Consider the following 24,981-nt stretch of genomic DNA (forward strand, 5'->3'; position numbering starts at 1 on the left):
CCATCAGTGGATAAGAGGGGCAAGAAATTACACCTGACCTACGACCTGCACTCTTCGCACACAAACGTCAGCTTTCATCTATTTGTCGTGGCAACAGTGGGATGATGAATGAAGTGTTTTCTCACCTGCCCAGCCATAAACTGTCCAAAACCCGGCGGGAACGTCAGTGTAGACACCAGCAGCGTGACCAGGGCGGGATACAGCAACCGCCTGACAGGAAGAGAGGGACTAGAGGGATGTTAATGGTCTGACGGTCTCACTGAGGCCTTTAATATATACCGGTATACTGTGTGTGATGTGATCGAGTGGCCTATTTAATTGACCACCCATAACTTTGTAATGTGGGACATCACGTCTGAAGGTATTTTTAGGCAGACAATGTGTGGGATCTCTAGTTTTGATTCAGTTCCCTATCCCCAGTTGCATATCGTTTTATTTTGAATCAGACAATTCAGGTGAACAGTAACAGTGAGGTTGACAATACATAAGAGAGCATTTTTAGCAGCAGTTTCTTCACTCTGATTGGGTATGTATTTTGTGTCATTTTATTTAAAAAAAAAAAGTGTTGGTGAAAAACACGTGTCAGAGGGCGGGACATCACCTGTATGTCTCCATGGTAAATGGTAAATGGTCTCAACTTATATAGCGCTTTTCCACCTACATTAGGCACTCAAAGCCCTTTACATCAAAGATACACTCACCCATTCATACTCTCAATCATACACTAATGTACGCAGACACTGGGGGCAATGTGGGTGAAGTGTCTTGCCCAAGGACACAACGACAGTGTGAACTTTCAGGAGGTGGGATTCGAAACCCCGATCTTCCGATCATGAGACGACATGAAGATGTCTGTGCTTTGCTTTACTTTTGCAAAAAGTAGCCAATGTTTTATTTTGATTTCCTATTTAGAAACAAATGGCTTTGTTTGGGGTTAAGCATTAGGAGGTATTTTTATTCATGTTATGAGTTTTATAACAATTTCATTCTTGTAACATAGCGGCACATAACCTGCACATAAGTGTGGCTTTAAGGTGAACATATCAAGCATATGAGCTTAAGAATAGTTTACTGGTTTATTTGGTCGGGACAGTGCATGTTAATGAACATGCATGTAGACAAGCCACACCAGATTGTAGCCTTGGGCTAATTTCCATCCGTTGTCCCCCAAGCACACTCTCAAACACACTCGCATTCATCCTGGTCTATTGTACATGTTTTTAGCGGTAGGGGAAACCGGAGTACCTGGAGGAAACCTACGCAGACACGGAGAGAACATGCAAACTCCACACAGAAAGGCCCGGTCCCTGGTGGGAATCGAACCTGGACCTTCTAGCTGTGAAGCACGAGCACTAACCGCTGTACTACCGTGCACTTCCAAGCATTATTTTGGGTGCCTTAGCTTAGGTATTTTATGTCTTATAGTTTGAAATTATGTTTCTTTAAGAATTAAATAGTTGGCTAACAATGAAATGCAGACTAGAGCTGGTGAAGATTTTGACTTCCTCCTGCTGGGAGCCGGAGGAATAACTTACATACCCTGGCAGAATTTTAGATTTTTTTGTGACTATTTTTCAAAGATGAAGAAAGATTATTTCTTCTTATTTTATGTTCATAGTTAGTGGTTGTGTGATGCCATTTGTGGTAAAATAAAGGGGAAAAAACTGGACTTTGCTGTTTATATATCATAATGAAAAAACAAAGCACCAAAAATTTCCCTGATCAAAAGTTTATGATCAAGAAGAATGGGCCGCTTTACCATTAGATTATATATAGAACCTTGTCCACAACACAAGACTCTAAGCTGTCATTGATTCTAAAGCAGGCAATACACAGAATGGGGGTATGTAAACTTTTGATCAGGGTCATTTTGGTACTTTCTTTTTTCATAATGATTTAAAAACATCAAACTCTATTTTTTCACCACAAACAGCTTCACACAATCATTAACTATGAGTGAAAAAAAAACTTTCGTGTCATCTTTCACATTCTTCAAAAAATCTTGAAAAATTCTGCCAGGGTATGTAAACTTTGAGCAACTTTAAAGCATGGCTTAAAGCTCAACAAGGTTTTGTAGGATATGTCCACTTTAAAGTCATTTCATCACATTCTTACTTTCTCAACAGGAACTTGTTGATTGTCTTCTGTTTCCTCATACATTCGACTATGTGCCTGTTCAGGTAGACAAACAGAGCACCCGCGAATCCACAGGCGATCCTAAACACGCACATGAAAAAGAAAATGAAATTAAAACCACATACGACGACTCAAGGTGAACCCTACCCATTCACCACAATCTCCTGAGACTTCTTTTGTCAGTGAGAACCTGTCTAATGCTGTTTCTCTAGTCTAGTCTAGTGTTTTGGCATGCCATAAATCAGAAGGCGGTGATCTAAACCCCGCTTCTTTTTGTAATAAGCAGACACACACACACACACACACAAGTTAATTTCATGCACTGCTCTTTTGAGACAATCCAACCGTGTGCATCAAACTTGAGCTTATGAGAAACGCACAAACCCCAGAATGGCGAACGCGGGCAGCTCCTGCAGATCAAATGGGAAATCCAGACGAAAGCGGGTTTTGAACAGCGCAGTGATGGTCTCTGAGGAAAAGCGCAACATATTCCCCTTCAGAGAACAGTGCACATTAGGGTAGAACGATTGCTGGAAAACTATCTGTGTAAGTGTGGAGATTGCGAATAACAATATTTTAAAATGAAGATTCATAGTTCTCATTCAAATATGTCTGGGAGAAGTCTATGAAAATATGAATCACATGTAATTCAGAACTTGTGTGTGGAAAACTACAAGGTTAAATAAAACTCAACTCAAACAACAAATAAAGTACCATTCAACATAAAAAAGTTTCCATAAACCACCTCTTAATGATAGGAAATTCTGTGGTTTGCAGAGAACTTAACTACAGTAATTACAGACTTTGCGATTTCCGCTGGGCAAACAAGAACTAAAATTCCCTTCATTTGACCTTGCAGAGTCATTATGTAAAAGACTAAAATGATGAGGAGGCCAAAGCCGGTGTTTAAGCTCAAATATTTGTCTCATGGATAGAGTCGTGTACCTTCCTCCTGGTTCCACACGGCCAGCACTCTGAAGATGAAGGCACTGAAGGTGGCGGCAAAGAATCCCCTCCAGTAGTTTCTCACGGCGAAGAACGTGGAGGTGACTTCGATACTGAACAGCACTCCTGCACCGAACAAGTGACCAAGATTAGCTTCACCGCATTCAAGACATCTAGATCAGAATTTCAGATGGAGGGTGGGGGTAAAAACACTTCACTCCCTGTATCCTACTATTGATAGCCGTCTATTATTCTGTGCTCATGAACATTATTTCCACACTGTTACATTGAACAATAAATGTGCAGGTCATTGTTTGAAAATGGAGTCTCAATCAGATGTGATCCCTAATTTGTGAAGCATGAAGCTGTGTCCTGAAGTAAGTGTTAATCAAAAAGGATTTCTGAGGTCAAAGATCGCTGATACAAATCTATTTGGCCACCAAACCTTAAGACGCCGGACTTAATGAATAGTGGCATGTCCAAGCCTAATGCGGGGCGAGTACTCCCCCTCATCTAATTAACTCATGCAATTATCGGCCATAATTAGACATCATTCCGTGCGCTGGGTGCTCTAGCGGCCATGTTGGCTCACCTCCGATGGGGGCAGCGAAGCAGCAGCCCACGCCCACAGCGCAGGCGGCAGACAGCATCTCTGTGTTCCTCAGCTCGTTCTGTCCGGAGAGAGGCACACAGACGCATACAGAGACCTACACATGCACTGGCACAAGCTTATCTACAGTATTAGGCATCAACAGGTGGACTCATGCAAACAGTGTTGTTCTCATGCATTTCTAATGAAAAAGCCAATGCTACTTCATAGAGCTTTGCTTAATTAAAAAAATGTTTCATAATGCCCATGACAATTATAATAATCATAATTATCATGGATTAAGTGTGCACTCTTTCATTAGAAAAAATATCCCACCTTCAACAGTTGAGCATATTTGCAGTACAAACCTTGTCAGTAAACTATAAGGACAAAAAACAAACAAAGCAAAAATGATTGTCTATTAATTCAAAAGCAGATCAAGTGTAGACAGACGGTGATGAGGTCGCCCAGCCCTTCTCACAAAAGGTTATTTCCGTTTAAGAAAGTATTGATACATAAACTACACACTTAATAACAAGGCCTATCTAAGCCCTGGGACATAAAACACTGCCGTTGATTATATGGACGAAACAAAAGCAAAATATTACATTATTTGGCCATAACCAAGTAGGAAATACAACGACATTGTATAATATAAGATCCTGGCAAAGCTGACCAGTCATATGCACTTTCAATAACCTTGACGATGACACAAACGGGGTTAATGTTCATATAATATCAAACAACCTGCTGCTCGTGCCTCTTTCTTTACCCAAAAATTAAAAATCAAACACTGACTACCACACGAAATTATCATAGTCGTGGGATGTGGGACAATTATCTAATCATAGTTCTTTGAGGGCCTAATTGAAAACCCCGGGCTGAGTGTTGACATTATGAAATGAGATGTTTGTACAAAAACCAGACAGGGCACAGATCGATGGTTCCCGGTGACACTCCATTGAGCACATCCAAACACAAATGGGAAAGCGTCAGTCCGCATCAGCGTGAGTAATGGACAGCATGGTTTATTAATGCCGATGGTATGATTTCTGTTTTCATACCTTGCTTCCCTCACAGGGCTCTTCCTTTAGCGTAAACATTGAGGAAAAGACAGAAAGAGAGATGTGAGTGAAGGAATTACCTCTTTTTTCCCCCTTTTTTTTCTTGGAGGCAATCCAAATTATTATCCACAGCCCACAACGTTATGCAAGCTGCAAATGGGCTTCTGTAAACAGTCTCCACTCCTCAGTTCGCTCAAATTAACAGTTTGGTGGAGGACTGTGTGTTTGTGTCGTCTTTCCCCATGTCTCTGGTGTGTATCTTGTCCCATACAGGGGGCTGCTGGAGCATGGAGGAGAGCTCTCGCAGTGATAGATAGGCTCAGATTAGTCCAGGGCAGATTTGGAGGGAGCAGAGGGCCGCGGGGTGGTCTCACATGAGTGACACTGTGTCCTGAAAGAGGAGTCAAAGCATTTCAGATTGTGCTTTTGTTTCACACTGCAGTGCATGTAGCGGGGGTGAAATAACACTGCTTAAAGCCGTCTCACTGCTGTGCGAGCGGATCACACGTGATCATCTTCTGCTGTGTTTGTATTGTTATTGTGAGTGTTTAACTTAAAGGAACCAGGCCACCATTTTTCCATACTGAAATATGTTCTCCTCTGAGCTTAGACGAGTTGATGCGTACCTGTGTTGTCTTTGTGTGTGCGCTCAGTCACGCAAAAAAGACCAAAGATGTTGTTCGCATTTAGCCTCTCCTCCACTCCTCTATGGGGCCAAATGGGGGTGATGTTAGAAGCAACCAAGCTCTTCCACGAGTAGTTACACGATCCAGGTATAGTTACACAAAATAACTACTCACGTAACCATATTTAAATAGGGAAAACATGTGGAAGAGCCCGGTCGCTTCGATCATCACCCCCGTTTGGCCCCATAGAGGAGTGGAGGAGAGGCTAAATGCAAATAACATCTTCGGTCTTTTTTGCGTGACTGAGCGCACACACAAAGACCAGGTACGCATCACCTCGTCTAAGCTCAGGTAAGAACATATCTCAGTATGGAAAAACGGTGGGCTGCTCTTTTAATGTTTTATTTTTGTGTAAAGGCCTCACTAGGGACGGCCATTGAGAATTAGCTTAGGCTAAAATGTTGTCGTATGTAACATGAGCTTATGAAATATACTTGTCCCCATTCAATCAAACTTAAAACAAAAGAGAGAAAACATTATTGTGCAAATCTGACAATTCAAATTGATAGTCCTGCTGTAGACATGCACTGAAAAGTCAAAGAAGTCTCATGTATCGCCTCATGTCACTGTTCTTTAAACAAAACATCGACCAATGTTGGAGTTTTAGTTGATGATATAAACATGGCCAAATATTTGTCTAACTAACTTTGTAGACATCACTCCCCTAATTCAGATGACAAAGAGTTTCATTCATTTTGTAAAAGTGAATATTCTCTATGAATATTGTATGCAAATGCAGGCTAGTATTGTATACGTAAGGATTAAACAACAAGGAGCAATGCATTAGGCAGTCTTAAAAACACTAGATGCAAGTTGGTCATTTTATACTCACTACTGCCACCTCAGGTCTTACGCGTAACTGCAGTCTCTAAATTAAGCTCGTGCATGACGGCACTTACGACCCGAAGTCACAACTTTTTGAGAGACAGTGCAGGATTTTAGATGCAGTTGTGGTAAATAGATCTAGGCTCATTCTACACATTAGGACATGGCTGGAACATGTAGGGGGATGAAAATACTTGGTTTTAACATTTTTAAGAACGGTGCGCAGCAAAGTGCAATAAAACTGCCTAATGCACTGCTCCTCATTGTTTAATCCGCTTATACCATGGTCCAAACTGAACAGTTTCAGTTGGGCCTGTTTTGGGCCTGTTTGTTTTTTTTAGGTCCTGGACAGGAGTTATTTTACTTTTTAAGCTGTTGCATCTGAAACTAGTTCCAGCTCAATTGTTTATTGTTACTATGGAAACAGCTGCAGTGGAGTGCTATAGAACGTGATTTAACTGTTGCCGGACTAACAGTGTGGTATACAGTTTTAACGCACGCCTGGCCATGGTATAAAATAAGCTATACAAGGGGACTCTCTTAATGTTGTTTTGTAATCTCTTTGCTTTGTTTTTTCTGTCATCACCACTCCTTATAGCAATAATCTGGTCTCTGAAAGGTCATCTTATTGTATAGAAAACCACAGAGGGCCCAAAGGTTATAGCAGCATTTTAATGAGTTGCCTTCTCATTATGTATCTGGTTGATAGCTGTAAAGAATCCCTTGGGTCTGATCTAATATCCGACTGAACTGGCCTGTGGGACTTGCCGGCAAAAGTGTCTCTCTCACTTCTGATGCGCATTAGTGGTACCTTTGCCGAGGGTTAACAGGTTTTCACAACGATGCGGGCGGCTTTTAAGCTTTGGTAAGCTTAGGTTATAGATGAGTAAATTTACAATGCATTCTATGTGCTCACCATGTATATCCCTCCAAACACGGCGGCCATGAGTTTACTGAGGAGAGCGGCACACAAGCTGGCAACATGCACGAAAGGCCCCTGCCAAAGAGATAACCGGAGATAAATTTGTTAGTACACACAGGACACGGCTGGGAGCACAGCATTAACAGTGAGTAAAACATTGGCACTCAAATTTATGGAGAAATCTAGCTGGGATATATTTGCCAACAATTTTATTACTCCTCCAAATGGGACCTGGAGGCGCTATTAGAAGTAAATCACATTCTTTATTATCACTTGACGTTAATGAGAATGAAAGAGCGATGATGTTTTAGATCTGGGGAAGTTCAAAAAAACATCTCGGGAGCGATAAGTCACGAGCCGAGGAGTAATGAGTGGAATACATTAAAGGGATAAGGAAGCTGTACCTCTTTTCCCAAAGGCATGCCACTGCCCAGAGCGCAGGTCAGCCCGATGACTTTGGCCACAAACGTCTTAAAAGTCAGGTATTCCTTCAACACCACTCCTCGCAAAATGGTCTTCATCTCGGGTATGCCCGATCCTGGGAGGAGAGGCGGCGGGATGACAGAGCGACACGGAAAGACAAGTTGAAGAAAACCAATTATTGGGGGGACGCTGATGAGACACATAAATTAAACCTGCAGGGAGGAGCAGATGAAGGAAGCTGATTGATATTCATATAGTTTTTGCGTATGCACATCTCATCACTTTATGGATTTCTTTTCTGCAGACGTGACCACTAAAGAGAAACACAGGCCATGTCCTTGAAGGCCTTACTGTGCATTAGGCGGCTCATTAGAATATTCAAAAGCACACCAGGAATTAGTCCGGATCCATAGCGCGGTGGTGTTTACATAGCGTCTTACCCACGGCTTGAGGAGCGAGGATCTGAGTGAATCCCGCCGAGAATGTGATGAGCACCACGGGATACGTGACCCAAGCAATGTACTGTAGCAGCAGGTTACTGTCCAGACCGCCGTGCATCCACTTCTGTGCTGCACACACACACAACCAGCACAAGGGGACCATAAGAGGGTGCTCTTGCAGCAGGTCAGGGGACAGAGTAAACGAATGCAAGATTCTCCGTCTCATTACAAACTCCACGTACTAGTAAAGGTAATCTATTAAAGTTAATGAAGAGGAGATGAGCACTGCGGACGGACGGTGGTTTGAGGCACTAAGGGCGCCCCCTATTACTTAACAGACAAGGAGAGCAAAAGAGTGGACGGAACTGAGAGAAGAAAACACATTAGTTTATATATAGAACGTATCAGGTTTATTACAACAGTAACAAAAAGATAAGACAGTGGATTTTTCGTTCGATGTTGTTGCTTTTATTGTTCAGATCTTCATGGTCGTCAAATAAAAATCAAAACTAAACCAAAGATGTAATTGATAATACTGCAGAGAAAGTCAGTGAGTAAGTGGATATTCAATGTCACACGATGCCTAAATGAAATGCCACACTTTTATGGGTGTAAATTGCAAAACACAACCTCGGAGGCCGCCCTAATTAATTTTTAACACCTCTCCTCAGTAAACCATGAGTGTCATTAGTGTTTACTTACTCTTTGGCACTCGCTTACCTTCTTGGCAGAACGCTATGGCATAGTCCATGACCCAGCTCACCAGAGCCATTACCAGTCCCAACAAAATGAGAAAAATCCAGTCTTCCCCCACTCTGGAAATGAGGAACTTTTGGCACCGGGACGCACACACTGAAAAACACATACAATCATTTGAGTGTTATTTTAAAGTGCTCAAAATGAGTTCGACAACGACAAATCTGTGCCCGTTGTGATCTGGAAATTATCTATAATCTGAGTTGGGTCAGCTAAAAGGAGAGCTGGACCTATTTCCTCTCCTGTCTACAGATATTGCCAAAGCCTGGAATTCACTTCAGTATCCGGAGCATTCATGAACGCAGCGCTCCCGGGAGAGGCTTAAAATGTGCCACTAACGCTTGAGCCAGATCCATATTTCACAAGCCTTGATCATGCAACGCTTGTGAAAGGTGTCAAAACATAACCACGCAGACATAAAGCATTGAGTCAGGAAATTGCTCTGATTCAAGCTACGAGGAAGGGTTTTCTTAAAAGTGGTTGCTACCTACACTACACTTACGGTGAGGTGTCGCAAAAGTAGTGTATGAAGGCACTAAGTGGTAAACGTAACACTGCTTCTCTTGTTCTGATTCACAAAAGGGCAAACAGTTCTGAGATAGACAGGTATTTTAGATTAACATTTCCAAAACTACAAAGTAAGCAAAACTCCCTTCTATCACCTAGATTTCAATAGAGAAGGAATTTGTCTATAGCTGTTGACAGTCTGATTGTGCTTAATGAGGCTGTGAGGAAACATTGAAGCACCATCCATCCATCCATCCATCCATCCATCCATCTTCTTCCACTTTTCTGCCCAAATCACATTGCACCAGCCCCTTATGGCGCCTCCTGCAGGTGGTGGGTCCACAGAGGGACGCTCTTTGTCTGACCCATCACCTCGGACCTGTTTGTCCTGGGAGACCATATACCTGGGGCCCGAAGCCCGCGACAGAGCACCCAGGATCATTCGGGTGCTCAAACACCTCCACCACGTTAAGGTGGCGGTTCCAGGAGGGGCGTTGAAGCACCATATCTATCATTTGTAAATACCGTATTAAATTATTATTCATAAATGAAAATGCTTGAATTTAGCTCTTCAAATACACGCGCAGCATATGGGACCTGCACAGCAAGCTGTACAGTTCTGCGCACATCTTGACTAAAGCACAGACTGTAACACTCAAGCTTCTTCATTCCTTGAAATTAAAAATATCACACAAGGGAAGAGAGCTTTCACATGATTTACTAACAGCATTACATCACCTTGTATAAGCGAGTCATAATCAAATTTACTACAAGAACAAGAGAGAAAATTTGTATGGCAAGCAAACTAGTGCGAGGCAGACATTTATATAATAGTAACCCAAGTCAGAGCATGATTCAGTCCATCTTTTTTGGCTCTCCAACACGATCACTTTTTTTTTTCTTTTTTAGCAGAGCAGTGTGTAGGCCGGGGCGTTCAAAAAGCAACTGATCTGAACGGGGCACACGAAACACTTCTCTGTCCTGCAGCGCCCACAGCAAAAATGTTCCCACACAAACAAAATAGAGGAGGAAAACACTACAAAAAAAACCCTCCCACTTCACTCAATGCCAGGACTATCACTCCGACGATAAAAGGGAGCAACAGGCAGTGGAGAGACGGAGCCTCAGAGTCTAAAAATACAAGCTCCTCTTGGTTCGCGGCCATACGCAGACAGCGGAGGCACAAGTCACACCTGGCTTTTGATCCGATTCTGATTGTTTTAAATGGCTCCATTACGGCGCCTGTCGCCTGAACCTGAGCAGCAATCACTCCTGCGCTAATAAGATCAGCCGTCGCAAGGGCAAAGGCACAAACAGCCGTTTTGTAAAACAGCCGCTGGCCCAAGTCAAACAGCGAAGCCTCTTTTTTGCTTCCTGCAAAAAATCAATTCCAAGACAACAAAAATATCAGCATCCATAACAATAGCATGTGTAAGACTGATTGACCAATATGGTTTCTCCGTGTCCGATATTGATTTTTAAGCAGATGATTTTTGGACCGATGAGGGCAGATTTGAATAAAGCCAAATATTATAAGACAGAATTACTTTGAACTAAATTATTGTCCAAACACACACTGCCCAACAACAGAAAAGAATAATAGCTATTAAGTACAAGCATTTTTAGGGATTGACTACAAATCATTGGGGCTCTCATTTGATCCAATCATAGCCCTGAACAAAAATATTGGCCTTAGAGTTTCGCGGTCAATAGTGGACACCACGACAAGTGCAAATATCAGTGCACTAAACTTAAACTATACAAAGTTTAAAAATGTGAAAATTAAGTATTTTCCTTCCCGTACATGTTTCAACAATGTCCTAAGGTGTAGAATGAGCCCAGACCTGTTCACCACAACTGCCTCTATAATCCTGCACTGTCACTCAAAAAGGTGTTAATTCGGGTCCGAAGTGCCGTCGTGTACGAGCTAAATATAGAAGCTGCAGCTACACGTATGACCTGAGGTGGCAGTAGTGAGTATAAAATGGCTAACTTGCATCTAGCCCCTTTAAGTATGAGTAAAGTATCTTTTGTGGAAAGAAATGAAAGTAAAGCCAGGATAAAAGGAAAGTAAAGGAAGCAAAAAGACAGAGTTAACCTCTTACCCCTGCCTAAACCAAGCACATTTTCTCACATAGTTCGGCTTTACCCAAATCTAAAAGCTTCTCAACTGGAAAGCAACAGTGTAATGCAATTGAAAGCTAAGACCTACAAAAGTGATAGTAACCTCTCTATCACGTTGTTGCCGCTTTTTTGTCATGTTTTTGCCATGTTTTGTTGTTCTTTTGTGGCTTTTTTGTTGTGTTTTCATCCTAATTTTCATCGCTACTTTCGGTTGCGTATGAACCAAGCGCATCAGAATCAGAATCAATAAAACTATACTGATTCTAATGTGCTCAGTTCCAGTGGGGGTTAAGAGGTTAAAGGTAGGTTTATTTCAGAAACATTATAGGCCTAACAGTGACTGGACTGTAAGCAATTTTAACATTGACTTATTCACAACAACTTGTACATGATGTGAAACCTACATTAGGACCAAGACAAGGTTATAAGCAACCAGCGTAAATCTCAGTCAGATGCAAGATCTCACTAGTGATCACTGAGCTGCAGCATGGGATGTTTCGCCTTGTCAGCAATTCACATGTATTTAAGCCACTGCTTAAATCGGTACTATAGGTACTATCTACTGCTATAGGTTGGTTTTCTTGGAGACACAGGCTATAATGAACAACACAATGTATTCCACACCGCGCTAAATATTTTAACAGCGTGGGTGAGTTGTTGTTGAAGTGAATGATGCAAACGCCCAAAGTCAAACTTAATACATCAATCAGTCTTCGTGCTGTCTTGTGCCACTCCCTTATCTGCAGCCATCAGGGAGCCCCGACATAAAACAATCTGACAAGTCTCTTCCAATTCCCCCTCTTGCCATATCACAAGCAGCCAGCAGAGGGCGCTCCACAGGTCTGACATTGAGAGAGCCCTATTACCAGGAGGTCACACTGCACAGCTAGTATAGGATGAATCTCCAACTCTCTCGTGTTGGGTATTCTACAAACAGAAGAACAGAAACTTTTATGCTCATTGAAGCGCCGCATTGTTCTCCACAAGGTCTGCAGACTCTCACCTCAGCCCCACTCCATTATGAGGCCGCACAGCACTTCTCTCTGGTGACCTTCTGGACAAATGTCTCCGGTCTAAAAGCACATCGCTCTGACGAGGGAGCTGCACTTAAACCACGGGGAGACCGTTTTTCCAATGCCATTTTCAGCGACTGTCCTGTCTCAAACTATGGCCCACGAGAAACCATTCACTTCTTGTAAAAAACTGGAAAGATGAAAAAGTGTCCGGATAGATTCAGTGATAAATATCAACAGCATTAAAAAGTGGTTCTTAAACTGTGGTAGCTAACACTAAGGTCGTACTCAGGGTCATCTGCGGTTTTAGACTTAATTCATTTTAATTGCATTCCTGCTTTAGAAATGCCCTTAAGTTAGGTGTTTTTCCCTCCATGGTTTACAATCGTGGTGTAAGTTTGACTCAATTGGGTTTAAATCCCTGGTCATTATCCGGCATCGGCATGATGCACGGTGATTTTTAATCTACAAGTCTGCAGTGAATCCTGACACAGTAAGAGCTCTTTGTTTGAACTTTGAACTTCAAACAACGAGCTGAGTGAGGAACACTGGTGTCAAAGCCAAAAAGATATACTCAGTTACATTTACTCATAAACATTCACTTTTTAAAGTTACTTTCTCAGAGCAGTTACATCACACCGTACGTTTTATTTGCCCTGGAGTAAAATTCTGGTAAAAGTACTCGAGTATAACATTTGATTACCCTCCTAGAGCAAATCTGTAATAGAGAAAGGCTTCAGGTTTAAATCATGGGACTCTACGGTGTTTAAAAATGTTAAAACTAAGTATTTTCATCCCCTTACATGTTCCGGCCATGTCCTAATGTGTAGAATGAGCTCAGACCTTTTCACCACAACTGCCTCTAAAATCCTGCACTGTCACTAAAAAAGGTGTTAATTCGGGTCCGAATTGCCGTCATGCACGAGCTTAATATAGAAGCTGCAGTTACGCGTAAGACCTGAGCTGGCAGTAGTGAGTAAAAAAGAGCATTTACATAAATAGCTTTTTACGTCTAATCTAAAGAATATGTATTTTTTGATTTTCACGGTCTTCATCAAAGTCACACATGCCTTCTATTGTTCTGGCTAATGGACGTTCACTGGAGAATAAAACAGATTAACTACTAAGCTCTTCCCAGAAGATGGTGAAAGACTGTTGTGGCGCGGAGGGAGCTGCGCAGGAGGAAGAAGAAGGAGGAGGTGGAACTGGCCACTGCAGGACACCATGCAAGGCACTTACTTCAATTACATCAACACAAAAATATGATCAGACTTTTAGGTCAAATTAATTTGAAGTAACGTTACTCTTTTTTTCAACCTCTGGCCATAATGCATGTCTTTGTAGAGATTCGCCCTTAGGAATAAGCAATGACCTCTATCCAAGCAAGAAATCCTGACACACTAGAGATCAACAGGTATTAGCTGACAAATGAGCACAAAGTAGTTTATCATATTAAAGCAGTCAGCGCTCACGCAGTATTTCAACAATATTTGGTAATCTATGTGCTTGTGGTTTGTTGATAATGATAAAATTCAATCACGGCTACAACGTCTACATTCAACAAGTGATGACGCACAGTCGGCTCTTGTCCTCCCAGGAAACTAAACTACCTTTACTCTGAGATTTGCTTATTGTGCGTGGCTTACTTTGGCATTTGGCGCAGGGGTCCTTCTCATACTCCAGCAGGTCAGCGGCCCTGCTCCGGACGCTGGTGTTTCTCCGCAGGCCCCCTCCATCTCGCACGCCCCCGTCCCGTAGGCGCGCCGCTTCTTCCTTGGCATACACACCCAGCTCCTGTGTGTAGCGCCCATACATCTGTTTAAGAGACACACAGGGGGCAGTTATTTTCGGTCAGTTGGGCAGCAGGTGGAAATGAGGCAGCAGATTTTCGTTTTTTTCCCCCACGGCGCATAGACAGTGAACACACCACAGAGTCAAAGATGTTGTAAAATCCATCACGTCCGAGTTTGGAGAAGTAACTTGACTGTGAGCCTCCCTGGCAGAGCTCTGCACACCGTGTAGTTTTCAAAAGAGCAAAATAAAAAATTTAGTGCGATGCTGAGAGGAGCGGAGAGTGAACAGGAAGAGCCGCACAGATCAAGCTCCAAAAAGAAATGTATCGACAAGGAAAAGCAGTGGACTGGTTCAGACAGAAAAAAACATTCACAGAAGTGTAAGACTGCATAATATTGCAATATTCACTGTTGATTATGTATTGGAATTACAACATCGCTGCAATATTTGACTAAACCATTTCAACACAGCCTGTGACATTTAATTGAAACAAGAATTGCGAGCGATTGATTCTTTCATCTCATTCAAAACTTTAACAAATTACTAAATCAGGACCAAATCAAGGCTAAATAGAAAAAAAAAATAGCATAAAATGGGAAGTCTGGCAGATTGAAGACCTCAGTGATTTTGCTTTACCTAATAGTAGATCCCTTATGAGTCGTTCATAGTATCTTATTTATTGTATTATACTTATAATTTCACTCTGACCAGACAGTACTTTGAACAGAAAATATACGAAGGAACAGGTCAATTAGGAAAAGCCAAAACACTTCACAGATAAAAAAAACAGGTAACAGACTCTGCATTTGTGTTTCAGAAAAACCACAGTTCATTGAATTTACCCAATTTGAGCTATAGCAAAAACTGAATGTGTAATGCTCCATTATGTAACGTGAGCTTCATTTGAGAGAAAATTCTCACAATGAGACGAAACAGCCATTCACACTTTTTTTTTCCAGCACTATCACACACAGCAGAAAGAATGAAAATCAAACTCCCAGGCTCCCAAGTATAAGCCAGCATAATCTCCCTCCAGAGCCACTGTCTACAACCACCAGAGCTGAACGGTTTTGGCAAAATATCTAATTGCAATTTCCCTTTTTTCTGAAATCAAGATTCACCTCACAGTGCACATTCTAAACCTGCTCAGGAGGCAGTTTATGCACTACAGAGATCTACACCAGTGTGTCCCAAGGTGGGGTAAGGGGGCCTCTGGGGGCACACGACAATGCTTAACTACTTCGGATTAAAGATGAATGGGAAATTATGATTTCACAAGAACAGCTATTAAGATGGCGTCTTGGTGTAAAATGTAGGAAAATAACAACTATATTTCTTAAATTAATAAGTAGGCGTTTGAGTTGATCACTTTCTAAGTATTCTGTGGTTCCCCGTGGTTCTCCGCAGAGGGCATCGCCTCATATAACGGCAGCCTTTATCAATTTTGACCATTCTCAAATTGCGAAGTGGATTCAATGCGGAAAATATTGCATCCCTATCATGCCAGCCGCACCTTTCCCCCCACTCTTTTATTATTCCCATCTCCCCAGTCACATGACTTCCTGCTGGCAGATGAGCACACTGCACCTGTTTGCTCTGAGCTGATTGACTCTACAGGGCTGGCATACAATTAAGTACTAATAACGGCTGGGTGGCACTATCCGCATACTCAATCAATCACCACACAAAAGCCTCTCAAATGAAGAGACCCCATTGTTCCTCCTCTGGCCTGCTCTTTCGACAGCAAAGCACCAACATGGAGTGTATTCCTAATCTGTTGGGTGTTATGATTGTTGTCCTGGCTTGTCACGTACACAGTCAGTGGGTCCCCCATGTGCAAAAGCCATGGGCTACTCCTGCGCAGCTGCCAAAGAATCCATTACCGACAACAACTGCAGCACCTTTTGACATATGCCAAGTGGAGGATGCCACCAAGATTCGCTGTGGCCAAACCGATGTCACCCCTGAACAGTGTCAAAGCATAAACTGCTGCTATGACGGCCAGCAGTGCTACTATGGGAAAGCAGGTATGTCTTATCATGAATTTTAAGTTCAAAGTTTGTCCAAGTTGAAATCAAGTTTGATAATTGATTTTAATGAAACTATGATTGAGAGCAATGGAATGGCTGTTCATTGTTTTGTATGGGGTTTGAATGTTTTTTTGTCAATTACATGGCACCAACGTAAATACCGCTCCAGTATTGCAAATGTCTCGCTCTTAACTGTCAGATCATATGGGACAACAGGGATTACTGGGCTGAAACCACACAGTACTGCACCAAAGTGCGAGAATGGCAATTACAAAAAATACATTCATCTGACAGATGGAGAGCAGGGAAGGGAGACAGTTCAGCAAACGTAATGATGTTTGTTTCTTTCTTACAGTGACTGTGCAGTGCACCAGAAATGGGCTTTTCATTGTGGTGGTGGCGCGGGAGGCCACGATGCCGCGTATTGATGTGGATTCGGTCAGTCTGCTGGAGCCCGATCATGACTCCTGTAGCCCGGCTGGTGTCACCTCGGCGTTCGCGATTTTTCAGTTTGCTGTGACTCAATGTGGGACAAGAACTACGGTGAGTAGAAGACAATGTTTTCTTTTGCCCTGTGACAATGTACGATGTCACAGTCCCAAAAACAAATGAAATGACTTGAATTCTCTTGCCAGAAATCATGATGGCAAATCCAAACAAAGTGTTGTGGAACAATGCCTATTGACTGGCTATAGTATACAAAAGGGATTCAGTCACGGTACACATGCTGGGCTCTGTGCCTCGACATGAGATCGATTCTACTAATATCTCACTATACTTCACCCCTGTTTCTTGCTGCATATTGTCCATGAAGCCTTGGTCGAACATCACGAAAACGGAAAACAATTATTCGCCACGCTGGTCCACAAATGAACAAGAGCATCTTGACGGCACTTGTCCATTTCTCTGAAACCCTCTGTTTAAAATTGCAGGAGGAAGATGGCTATATTGTTTATGAAAACCATATGTCGTCTGCGTACGAGGTGGGAATGGGACCCAGAGGATCGATCACCAGAGACAGCCATTTTGAGTGAGTTAAGACTCATTACACACCGAGGACACTGGGTCAAATTTAATTATCTCAAAGGAAATGCTTTGGAGTTTGGGCCGAGTCTTCTTCCTCCTGTGATCCACGACCGCAATGGTAAAACCTGTTGGCTAGAGTAGAATAGGAGTGATTTACGATATTTAAGAGCCTTTTAAGAATAGAATGGACTCGACACGCCATTAAAAAGATAACGATGGTGGGGAGCAAATGAGCCGTGCAGGGAGTAAAATGCCGGCTGGTCCATTTATGAGTGTGACCTAAAATCCCAAAAGCATCCTTGACTTTTGAGATGGAAAACTATAATTTGTACAGCTCTGTTGACAATGGATATATTCTCACTTGAGTTTAAGGCCAATGGAAATGGCTAACTAAAATTGTCCATTTTAGTTTGTTTTAGCACATGCCGTCTGAAAACTGTACTGTTAACTTGACATCCACTGTATCAGCCGTATCTTTCTATCCACTTGCCTAGGGGTGTCAACAACAAAACGGCACTAAAATAAACGCATATTCTGATGTGAATAAGAAGTGAGTCAGCGCTTGATGCTGTGATCCTCTCATCTCCATAGGCTGCTGTTCCAGTGCCGCTATTCGAGCTCAGCTGCTCAGGCTCTTGTCATGGAGGTGAATAATGTTCCTTCACCGCGACCAGTGGCCGGTGTGGGACCTCTTCGGGTGGAGCTCCGTCTTGGGAATGGACGATGTCACTCAAAGGGATGTGCAGAGGGTGAGTTAAGTGTGTGACCTTTTATCAGGTGGCGCAATTATGCAAATTCACCATCCGTCTTTTTTAGAGGTGGCAGCGTACAGTTCCTACTACTCCCCGTCGGACTACCCCATCACAAAGGTCTTGAGGGATCCGGTCTACGTGGAAGTGCGGCTCTTGGAGAGGTCTGACCCCAACATTGTTCTGATGCTGGAGCACTGCTGGGCCACATCTGCACCCAACCCGAATGGCCGGCCTCAGTGGGACCTCTTACTAAATGGGTATGAAGTTTGGATTATAAAATGATGAAATGCTGCTCCACAAGCACTTAAGGCCATTAACTAATCTCTGTAGTATACAAATGACTTCTTCATCCACAGAACATGGCTTAACTGCTCCTTTTGTGAATGGCATCATATTTGTGAACAACAAAAGGGCAGGTTCAAGTTCAGCTATAATAGTACTGGCTATTATTCCTCTGCAACAGGTGCCCATACTCTGAGGACCGCTACCTGACCAAAGTGGTGCCTGTGGATGCTAATTCTGGACTTCCCTATCCCACACATTACAAACGCTTCATTGTGGAGATGTTCACATTTGTGGATCCAACCACCTACACGCCACGTCAGGACACGGTCAGTAATTTTCTGTCACGTGATTGCTTTTGGATGGATTTTTAAGTTGAATCGCATTGAATGTTTTTTACAAATGCCAAAACAATCCCTATCCTCCTACTTGCCACAGGTGTTCATCCACTGTTCTACAGCAGTGTGCTCTCCCAGCAGCACAGACTCCTGTCAATCACAGTGCCATCGGCAAAGTGAGTACAAGCTTTACTCCTCTTCTGTGTGCTCATTTTCAAAGGCAGGTGTTAAAATTAAATCTTGTCCCGCAGGGAGAAGCACTGCGGCAGGCTACCAAAGGGCGCTGGTGTCGAGCGGGAAAGTGATCCTGACCCGTGGCCTGATCTTTAAATCAAGTCATAGGGAGAGTGTTTTGACGCGCACTTCCAGCTCCAGGTTTAATAGATGATCCAATGACGTGTACATGTTTTAATAATAAAGCTTGTTATAAGCTTGTGCTGCATGTCGTCCCTGAATTCATAAAGTGAAGGTCAACATCGCCTGACTTTTGAAATGCTGAGGCAGTAAGTTTACCCAGTAATGTAACCAGGCTTGTGCAGCGCAGTGCAGAAATCTCAGAAGGTTGAATTACCAGTCAATATATGAGCTCAGTGAAGACCTGATGAGGGTGAGGTTTTAATTTTTAGATTTTGGGATGCTGGAGGAATGGAAATGAAAAGATGGCTGCAAGTGAAGTACATGGAAGTCTCTGCAGGAGATTTGTGCCACTTGTGTTCAGGATTACATTACATCCACACCTTATTTACAGCTCGGTGAGACATTGATCTCTCTCCAGCCTCTCCTCGGCAACATTAAGATTAGCATCACGACTCCTGCAGACTCTGTGCTGCTGCTCTGCCTCTCTCTCTCCCTCCATCTCTCATACTCTTTATTTTTTGATAATGGTCCCCCTTGGCTTCCTCGCTGTATGTTACAACGCAACAGCTCTCCTCCGCCTCTCAGAGCACCACCTCTCTTTTTGTCCTACACCAATTCCTCCACACGCCCGTTGTCTCATTGAGATGGGCATCACGCCGCCCCCAGACTTCTTTCTGCTCTCATGAACAACGGGTGCAGGAGGAAAGCAGAGCAGCAGTATGGGAGCCTGCTGCTACTGACGGACGAGCAAAGATGGGTCTATGCTGGCAGGATGCTCTCCTCCTCAACCCCCACCTGTAGGCATTTAGGCAGTGATACATATTCATAACCTTGCCTCGATAGCGGAGTGAAAAAAGTCAGCTTGTCAAGAGAATGGGGTTGTGTGGAGTGGACCTGTGTTTAGCATGTTAAACGGTTTTAAATTGGGCCAATCAATTGCGGAATGAAAGTAAAACTTCAAGCACACGGGGCACATCGCCAAATTGGAAGCTCACGGAGAAGTCGAGCTTGGTTCAAGAAGTCTATGAATATATTTTATCGGTTGAGTACAGTGAGGGTTCCAGGTTCGATATGTGGGCCAGACGGGGCCTTTCTTTGCGGAGTTTGCATTTTCTCCCTGTGTCTGTCTGTGTCCCCTTCCCCCAAAAACATGTACAACAGGCCAGTATGAATGTGTGAGTGCAAGTGGGGGACAACGGATGGGAATGAGTCTCATGCATGTTCATTAACATGTGCTGTCCTGACCAAATAAACCATAAAGATTATGCAATAACAGCAACGTGCATTCTCTATCTTGAATTTGTGTCCGTTACTCCCTCAAGCTAAAAATATCCTGCCCAAAAGAGGAAGCTGAAGACTCCCATTGTTTCCCATGCACAGATTCTAGCCACCCTCGATATTAAATCTGCACATAAACATAAGGCAGCACGATTGCATTAGATAAATAGTGTTGTGCTCAATTCAGTGCTTCCCTTGCGATGTACCTGTGTATCTGTGGTTTAAACTGCACTACATCAGCTGTTTTCCATCTACCAAACAACAGTTATCACCCCTAATGCCATATTTATCTTATGATTACCAATAATGTGGTGCAAAAATGAATTAGGACAAGTTTGAACTACACTTGGACCACTGCTACAAACAACAGCCAATCAGCAACATCCTACAAATGCCATTCGTTAAAAGGCAGTGTTTGTCGGACACGCTCATAGCGGTTTAAAAAAGTGAGGACACAGCTTTCACTGAATGAATAACGTCTACAATCGTAATGCTATTATCAACTCGTATCTAATTATATAGCACTAGAGCAAATTGCCTGACGATATACCAAAAATCAGATGCACTCCCTCATACAAATTCAAAGCAGTGACATTTTTTGATGTATCAGAGAAGTTTTGACCAGACGGGGCATGCTAACCTTTTGTCGTCATAAAAAGAGACGCTTGGCTTGAGGCTGTTGATGGCTGTCGCTCCTGCCAACTGACTATCATCACCACCAGCTGCTTCTGGCATTAAACTCAGGCACCAGAGCAGCAAGTTAAATGAGCATTGTTAACATTGACCGAGCTCTCCAACACGTAATATAGCTTTATGTTTGGGAGCAAAAGCCGAAAAGCCATGTCTAGTTTTTAAATACATGTATCCCTTCACTGGGAGCCGATAAAGAAGCCTTATGTGTGTCTATAAGGCCCATTAGGTTTTATGCTGCAAAGCTATCTGTGTAAAATTGCTACTTTTCCACATTAGTGCTCGTGTTATCGCTTGTGCATGATGTCAAGTCAGGCCACACCTCACAGGGTTTTAGCATTGGCACAAACGGAAGAATACTCGTGGTAACAATACATTTAAATTGCATTAAGCCGATGAGCCTCAAGAAAAGAAAATGGTCGGCTATAATTGAGTTGTGTTATCAAGTGAATAAGACGCGCTATAGCGCCATTAAATGGAATATTTTCTTTTTGTGTTTTCCTGTCAGTGCCGCTCCAGACAGAATGGGCTCGCTTCCCTGGTGTAATCTTGAACCAGTTCCAAACTCGTGTAAAAGAAGTGGCTACGTAAGGGTGAGGAGAACGAGTCTGATGAAGGTGTGCAGGCTTCAAAACAATGTGAGGAAATCTGAGTGTGAAGACAGATTAAATAGGCAGGATTACTGACAAGCGCAAATGAAACAAAAGACCACCCCAGACATGTTTTGATGATAGAAAAACCTGTTGAAAAGCCTCAAAAAGTCAGTCCAAAGGAGTAGAGGTCCTGTTGATAATGCGCTGTAGTACACTGAACTAAAAAGGTCTCATTTACATTATACTGAAATCCCTTTGCTTTGCACGCTGAGGTCATGTTTTTTACTGTATGGTTGCGTAATAAAACTCTCCTCAAAGTGAATGTAAAATCCTAAAAAGTAAAAAGATGTAGGTCAAGTCTACTCCTCTCTCCGGCAGCGTCATGGCGGAGGTGGTATTTCCTAAATTAAATGACCCATATCTGTCAGCTGGACCAGGGCAACGGCGTGAATTGAAAGTGGCAGACGCTTCGTGCCCATGTCTGTTGTTCACATAAATTTAACTTGTAATGATTTTGCATCCCACACACACACACACACACACACACACACACACACATACACGTGCTGTAACTACATGTATAGACACACACCCACACCCACCAGGAGTAGCTATAAGCGTCCCGTTAATGTGGCTCGTCTCCTTGGGCCTGTGAAAAAGCGTTCGTTGGCCATCTGGAGTGCGGCGCCCCGGCAGAGCAGCAGGTGGAGCACTGCGGGTTAAATGAGTTGTTATCTGTAACCTGTTTATGAGCTCCTCCCACATCGACAGCTTATGTAGCTTGTGCGTTAGTCATCTGCACACCGGTGTACTACTGCCGCCCCCTCGTCCCACTCACTCGCTCACTCACACTATCCATGGCACCAATTTTACTTGATCTAAACGCATTGTAGCAGAAAATCATCATCTAAAATTACTATGGCTGATAAGTCAAAGAAAACACAAAATGTTCCTTAATTCCTTCAGACAAATCAGTTGCATAGACAAAGACAATAATAGATTAATAATTTCCCTAATTAAGTGAGACTCTTTTATAGCAACAAACCCAAAACTACAGTCCATTGTTACATAAAGTGCTATGCTTGCCGTGGACAATTATTTTGGTCGATTGAATTTTGCATGTTTTTACTCACTTCAAAAGCGGCATTTCTCTTACTGTTGTGGCGAGACCAACAGGTGATAAACACATTATCATAATAGCATATACACAAAACTCCATATACACAAAAGACATGCTTGGAGTATGGCTAAAGGTGCATACATCGATTGCAAATCAAATCACAATCACAGTTCAATATGTCTCCGAAATCGTTCAGCCCTAAGTTGGGAGTCTTGAAGTCTGTGATGTGACATGTAAAATCCTTTGGCCTGATCCCTTGACACCAAGAAGACATTTCCTTTTAGAATCAGCCGCCCGTTTAACCAGGCTTCACTAACTGCCCATTTAACATGATCAGAAGTCGTGCGGACGCCAAACGAGATAAGAACCCCCTCATTACCACTTCTCACCAACTCCCCTCTCACTCACTGCACTTCGAGATCCGCGCGCTGCAAAGATCAACCAAGGACACGTACCTGTGAAACTCTGATAATGAATACTTGCACATCCCCAAACTTCACTCACTGTCCATTGTGATGCATATGTACGAGGGCCTTTTTTTTTTTTCTTTTTTATGAGGATGGATTAAGCTGTCTCCTCGGTCTGTGCAAGATGGATGTATCGGACACTTTAGCCCCAGCGTACTGTATATTCTTACGGTGATTGCTTGAGCACCTTCCCAGCGGGTATTGATAGAGGAGAGAGGTGGGAATGGCAGGACGATCGGAGCACTCCCACTAATCTATGGCCCACAGACTTAAGGGACAAAATTAAATTAGGAGGGGAAGGGACAAATTTGACTCATCACGCTGTTTTCATTAGGAAGTATGTGCAGGAAGGCTTATATCTGTGAGTCAGTACCTGCAAGAGGTGAACGTGCAGCTATTTAACTTTCATAACATCTGAATACACAAATGCAAATGTATATGCCAATATTAATAGGGGCGGCATGTAGACCAGGAGTACGACAATGAATTGATTTAGTGATATATCGCGATGTTTTGCCGCACGATATGATACCAATTTCTGCCAATATCGATACTTTGATGCATATCAATGAGGCCGCAGTGTTCCACTACTTTCACAGTCAATAGAGGGCTAGTAATGGTCAACAGTACAGTCAGTATGGTTTTCCCTATTAACAGCCATGTATCGTTTCGAATTGAGAGGTACCCAGCGGTTCCCACTCCAGATACTAGACCTTATTAAAATCTGTGTTCATCATAATCCTGGTTGCGTCCCAACAGCTGATAGCGGTTCTCAAACTTAATATTTGACCTTGCCAGCACCACTAGGCCAAGTTACATGATGTTTTGCTATTATTGAAACCGTTTTGGGGACTTTTTAAGGATAGTTTAAAGATAGTACAGTGATGCGGCCCTAACACTTGAAACCAATGGATAACTGCGGCGCGTTAGACCTGGTTTTGTCGTGATCTATGGTTTTCTCCTTGTTCACTTTAGGCTTAGTCATGATTGAACCTAAAACTCAAAAATAAAACTCAACCATTGCAATCTATTGATATTTCTATAACCGTGCAGCCAAGTGTCATATTTTCCCAGTTCCACGGGGCTGTGGGAGGGGTGCGGGATGTCAGGCAGTTTGAAGGATCCAGCTGTGAGAGTGGCATCTTGTCAGAAAAAGGACGCAGAAACGAAAGGGCCGGGGTGGGGGTGATGTGCATGTGTCGCAGCATTGTGTTCAGCAAGACAGATTACATTTGCAACAGGTTTCGAGGCAAGTATCACACGGAGAGTCAAAGCTGTGGCAATTTTGAATGATCAAAGTTTATATATAGACACTCACATAGTTTTTTGCATTTAAGAGCACTGTCGAGCATAGGTAATGTAATCAACAATTAGCAGCAGGAATGTCAGAGGCCGTGATTTCCAACGTTCCTGTGGGCATTTGCATTTGAAGTACTGATGGAGTACCTGCCACTACAGCTTTTGTTTCTTGAGAGCTAATTTGCCAGATGAAGATCAATGTGATTTTGTAAAGATGATAAATCACAGACCAACATTTGTTCATTATAAAGCATGTCATCAGTAACATCAGACACAGGGGAGACGTGACACTTACATTTAGCTTTTTCAGTGTGTGTGGAAGTGTATGAATAGCTGAGCATCCCCAGCTCTTGTCATACTCAACTGATGCAAATGATCAAATTTAAAATCTATTCATTACTGTCGCTAAGAATTTCGTAATAAGTGCTGACACTAGGGCAACGTGAATGTGAGGTTGGGTGTGGAAGATTTTTCGCACATATTTCACATAGACTCTTGTCCCCACACATGCAGTTAAAGCAGTAC

General features: G+C 42.8%; 2 protein-coding genes across 7 annotated transcripts in view; one reads left to right on the forward strand and one right to left on the reverse strand.

Annotated features, from left to right (window-relative positions):
• clcn2a (chloride channel, voltage-sensitive 2a) overlaps positions 1 to 24,981 on the reverse strand; it is a 47,861-nt gene that overhangs the window by 9,576 nt on the left and 13,304 nt on the right. For 4 of the 6 annotated variants that reach the window (XM_079568667.1, XM_079568668.1, XM_079568670.1 and 1 more), the window contains exons 2-13: positions 14,077 to 14,245; positions 8,751 to 8,882; positions 8,031 to 8,159; positions 7,572 to 7,705; positions 7,162 to 7,242; positions 4,735 to 4,758; positions 4,039 to 4,050; positions 3,674 to 3,752; positions 3,082 to 3,207; positions 2,521 to 2,605; positions 2,116 to 2,217; positions 126 to 228 (exon numbers count right to left, since the gene is read on the reverse strand). In XM_079568667.1, the coding sequence (XP_079424793.1) occupies positions 126 to 228; positions 2,116 to 2,217; positions 2,521 to 2,605; positions 3,082 to 3,207; positions 3,674 to 3,752; positions 4,039 to 4,050; positions 4,735 to 4,758; positions 7,162 to 7,242; positions 7,572 to 7,705; positions 8,031 to 8,159; positions 8,751 to 8,882; positions 14,077 to 14,245 (1,176 nt within the window). Of the gene's footprint in view, positions 1 to 125; positions 229 to 2,115; positions 2,218 to 2,520; positions 2,606 to 3,081; positions 3,208 to 3,673; positions 3,753 to 4,038; positions 4,051 to 4,734; positions 4,759 to 7,161; positions 7,243 to 7,571; positions 7,706 to 8,030; positions 8,160 to 8,750; positions 8,883 to 14,076; positions 14,246 to 24,981 lie in introns of those variants that run through there. The other 2 variants (XM_079568672.1, XM_079568671.1) reach the window with 2 other exon arrangements.
• On the forward strand, positions 15,607 to 19,089 carry LOC306972176 (zona pellucida sperm-binding protein 4-like). Its single transcript, XM_079568690.1, has 8 exons — positions 15,607 to 16,251; positions 16,610 to 16,797; positions 17,187 to 17,284; positions 17,872 to 18,029; positions 18,097 to 18,289; positions 18,496 to 18,643; positions 18,753 to 18,828; positions 18,904 to 19,089. Exons 1-8 carry the CDS (start codon positions 15,924 to 15,926, stop codon positions 19,038 to 19,040), a joined length of 1,326 nt encoding a protein of 441 aa, XP_079424816.1. The 5' UTR covers positions 15,607 to 15,923; the 3' UTR covers positions 19,041 to 19,089.

The sequence above is a fragment of the Gobius niger genome, assembly GCF_951799975.1.
Source record: "Gobius niger genome assembly, chromosome: 13".
NCBI lineage: Eukaryota > Metazoa > Chordata > Actinopteri > Gobiiformes > Gobiidae > Gobius > Gobius niger.

What these genes read in the sequence shown, in the direction of transcription:
- LOC306972176 (XM_079568690.1), top strand. Translation starts at nt 15,924, where the DNA reads ATGAAGAGACCCCATTGTTCCTCCTCTGGCCTGCTCTTTCGACAGCAA. An exon ending in ACCAGAGACAGCCATTTTGA is followed by an intron (nt 17,285 to 17,871) that starts GTGAGTTAAGAC and finishes TCATCTCCATAG; the next exon opens with GCTGCTGTTCCAGTGCCGCT. An exon ending in CTCAAAGGGATGTGCAGAGG is followed by an intron (nt 18,030 to 18,096) that starts GTGAGTTAAGTG and finishes CGTCTTTTTTAG; the next exon opens with AGGTGGCAGCGTACAGTTCC.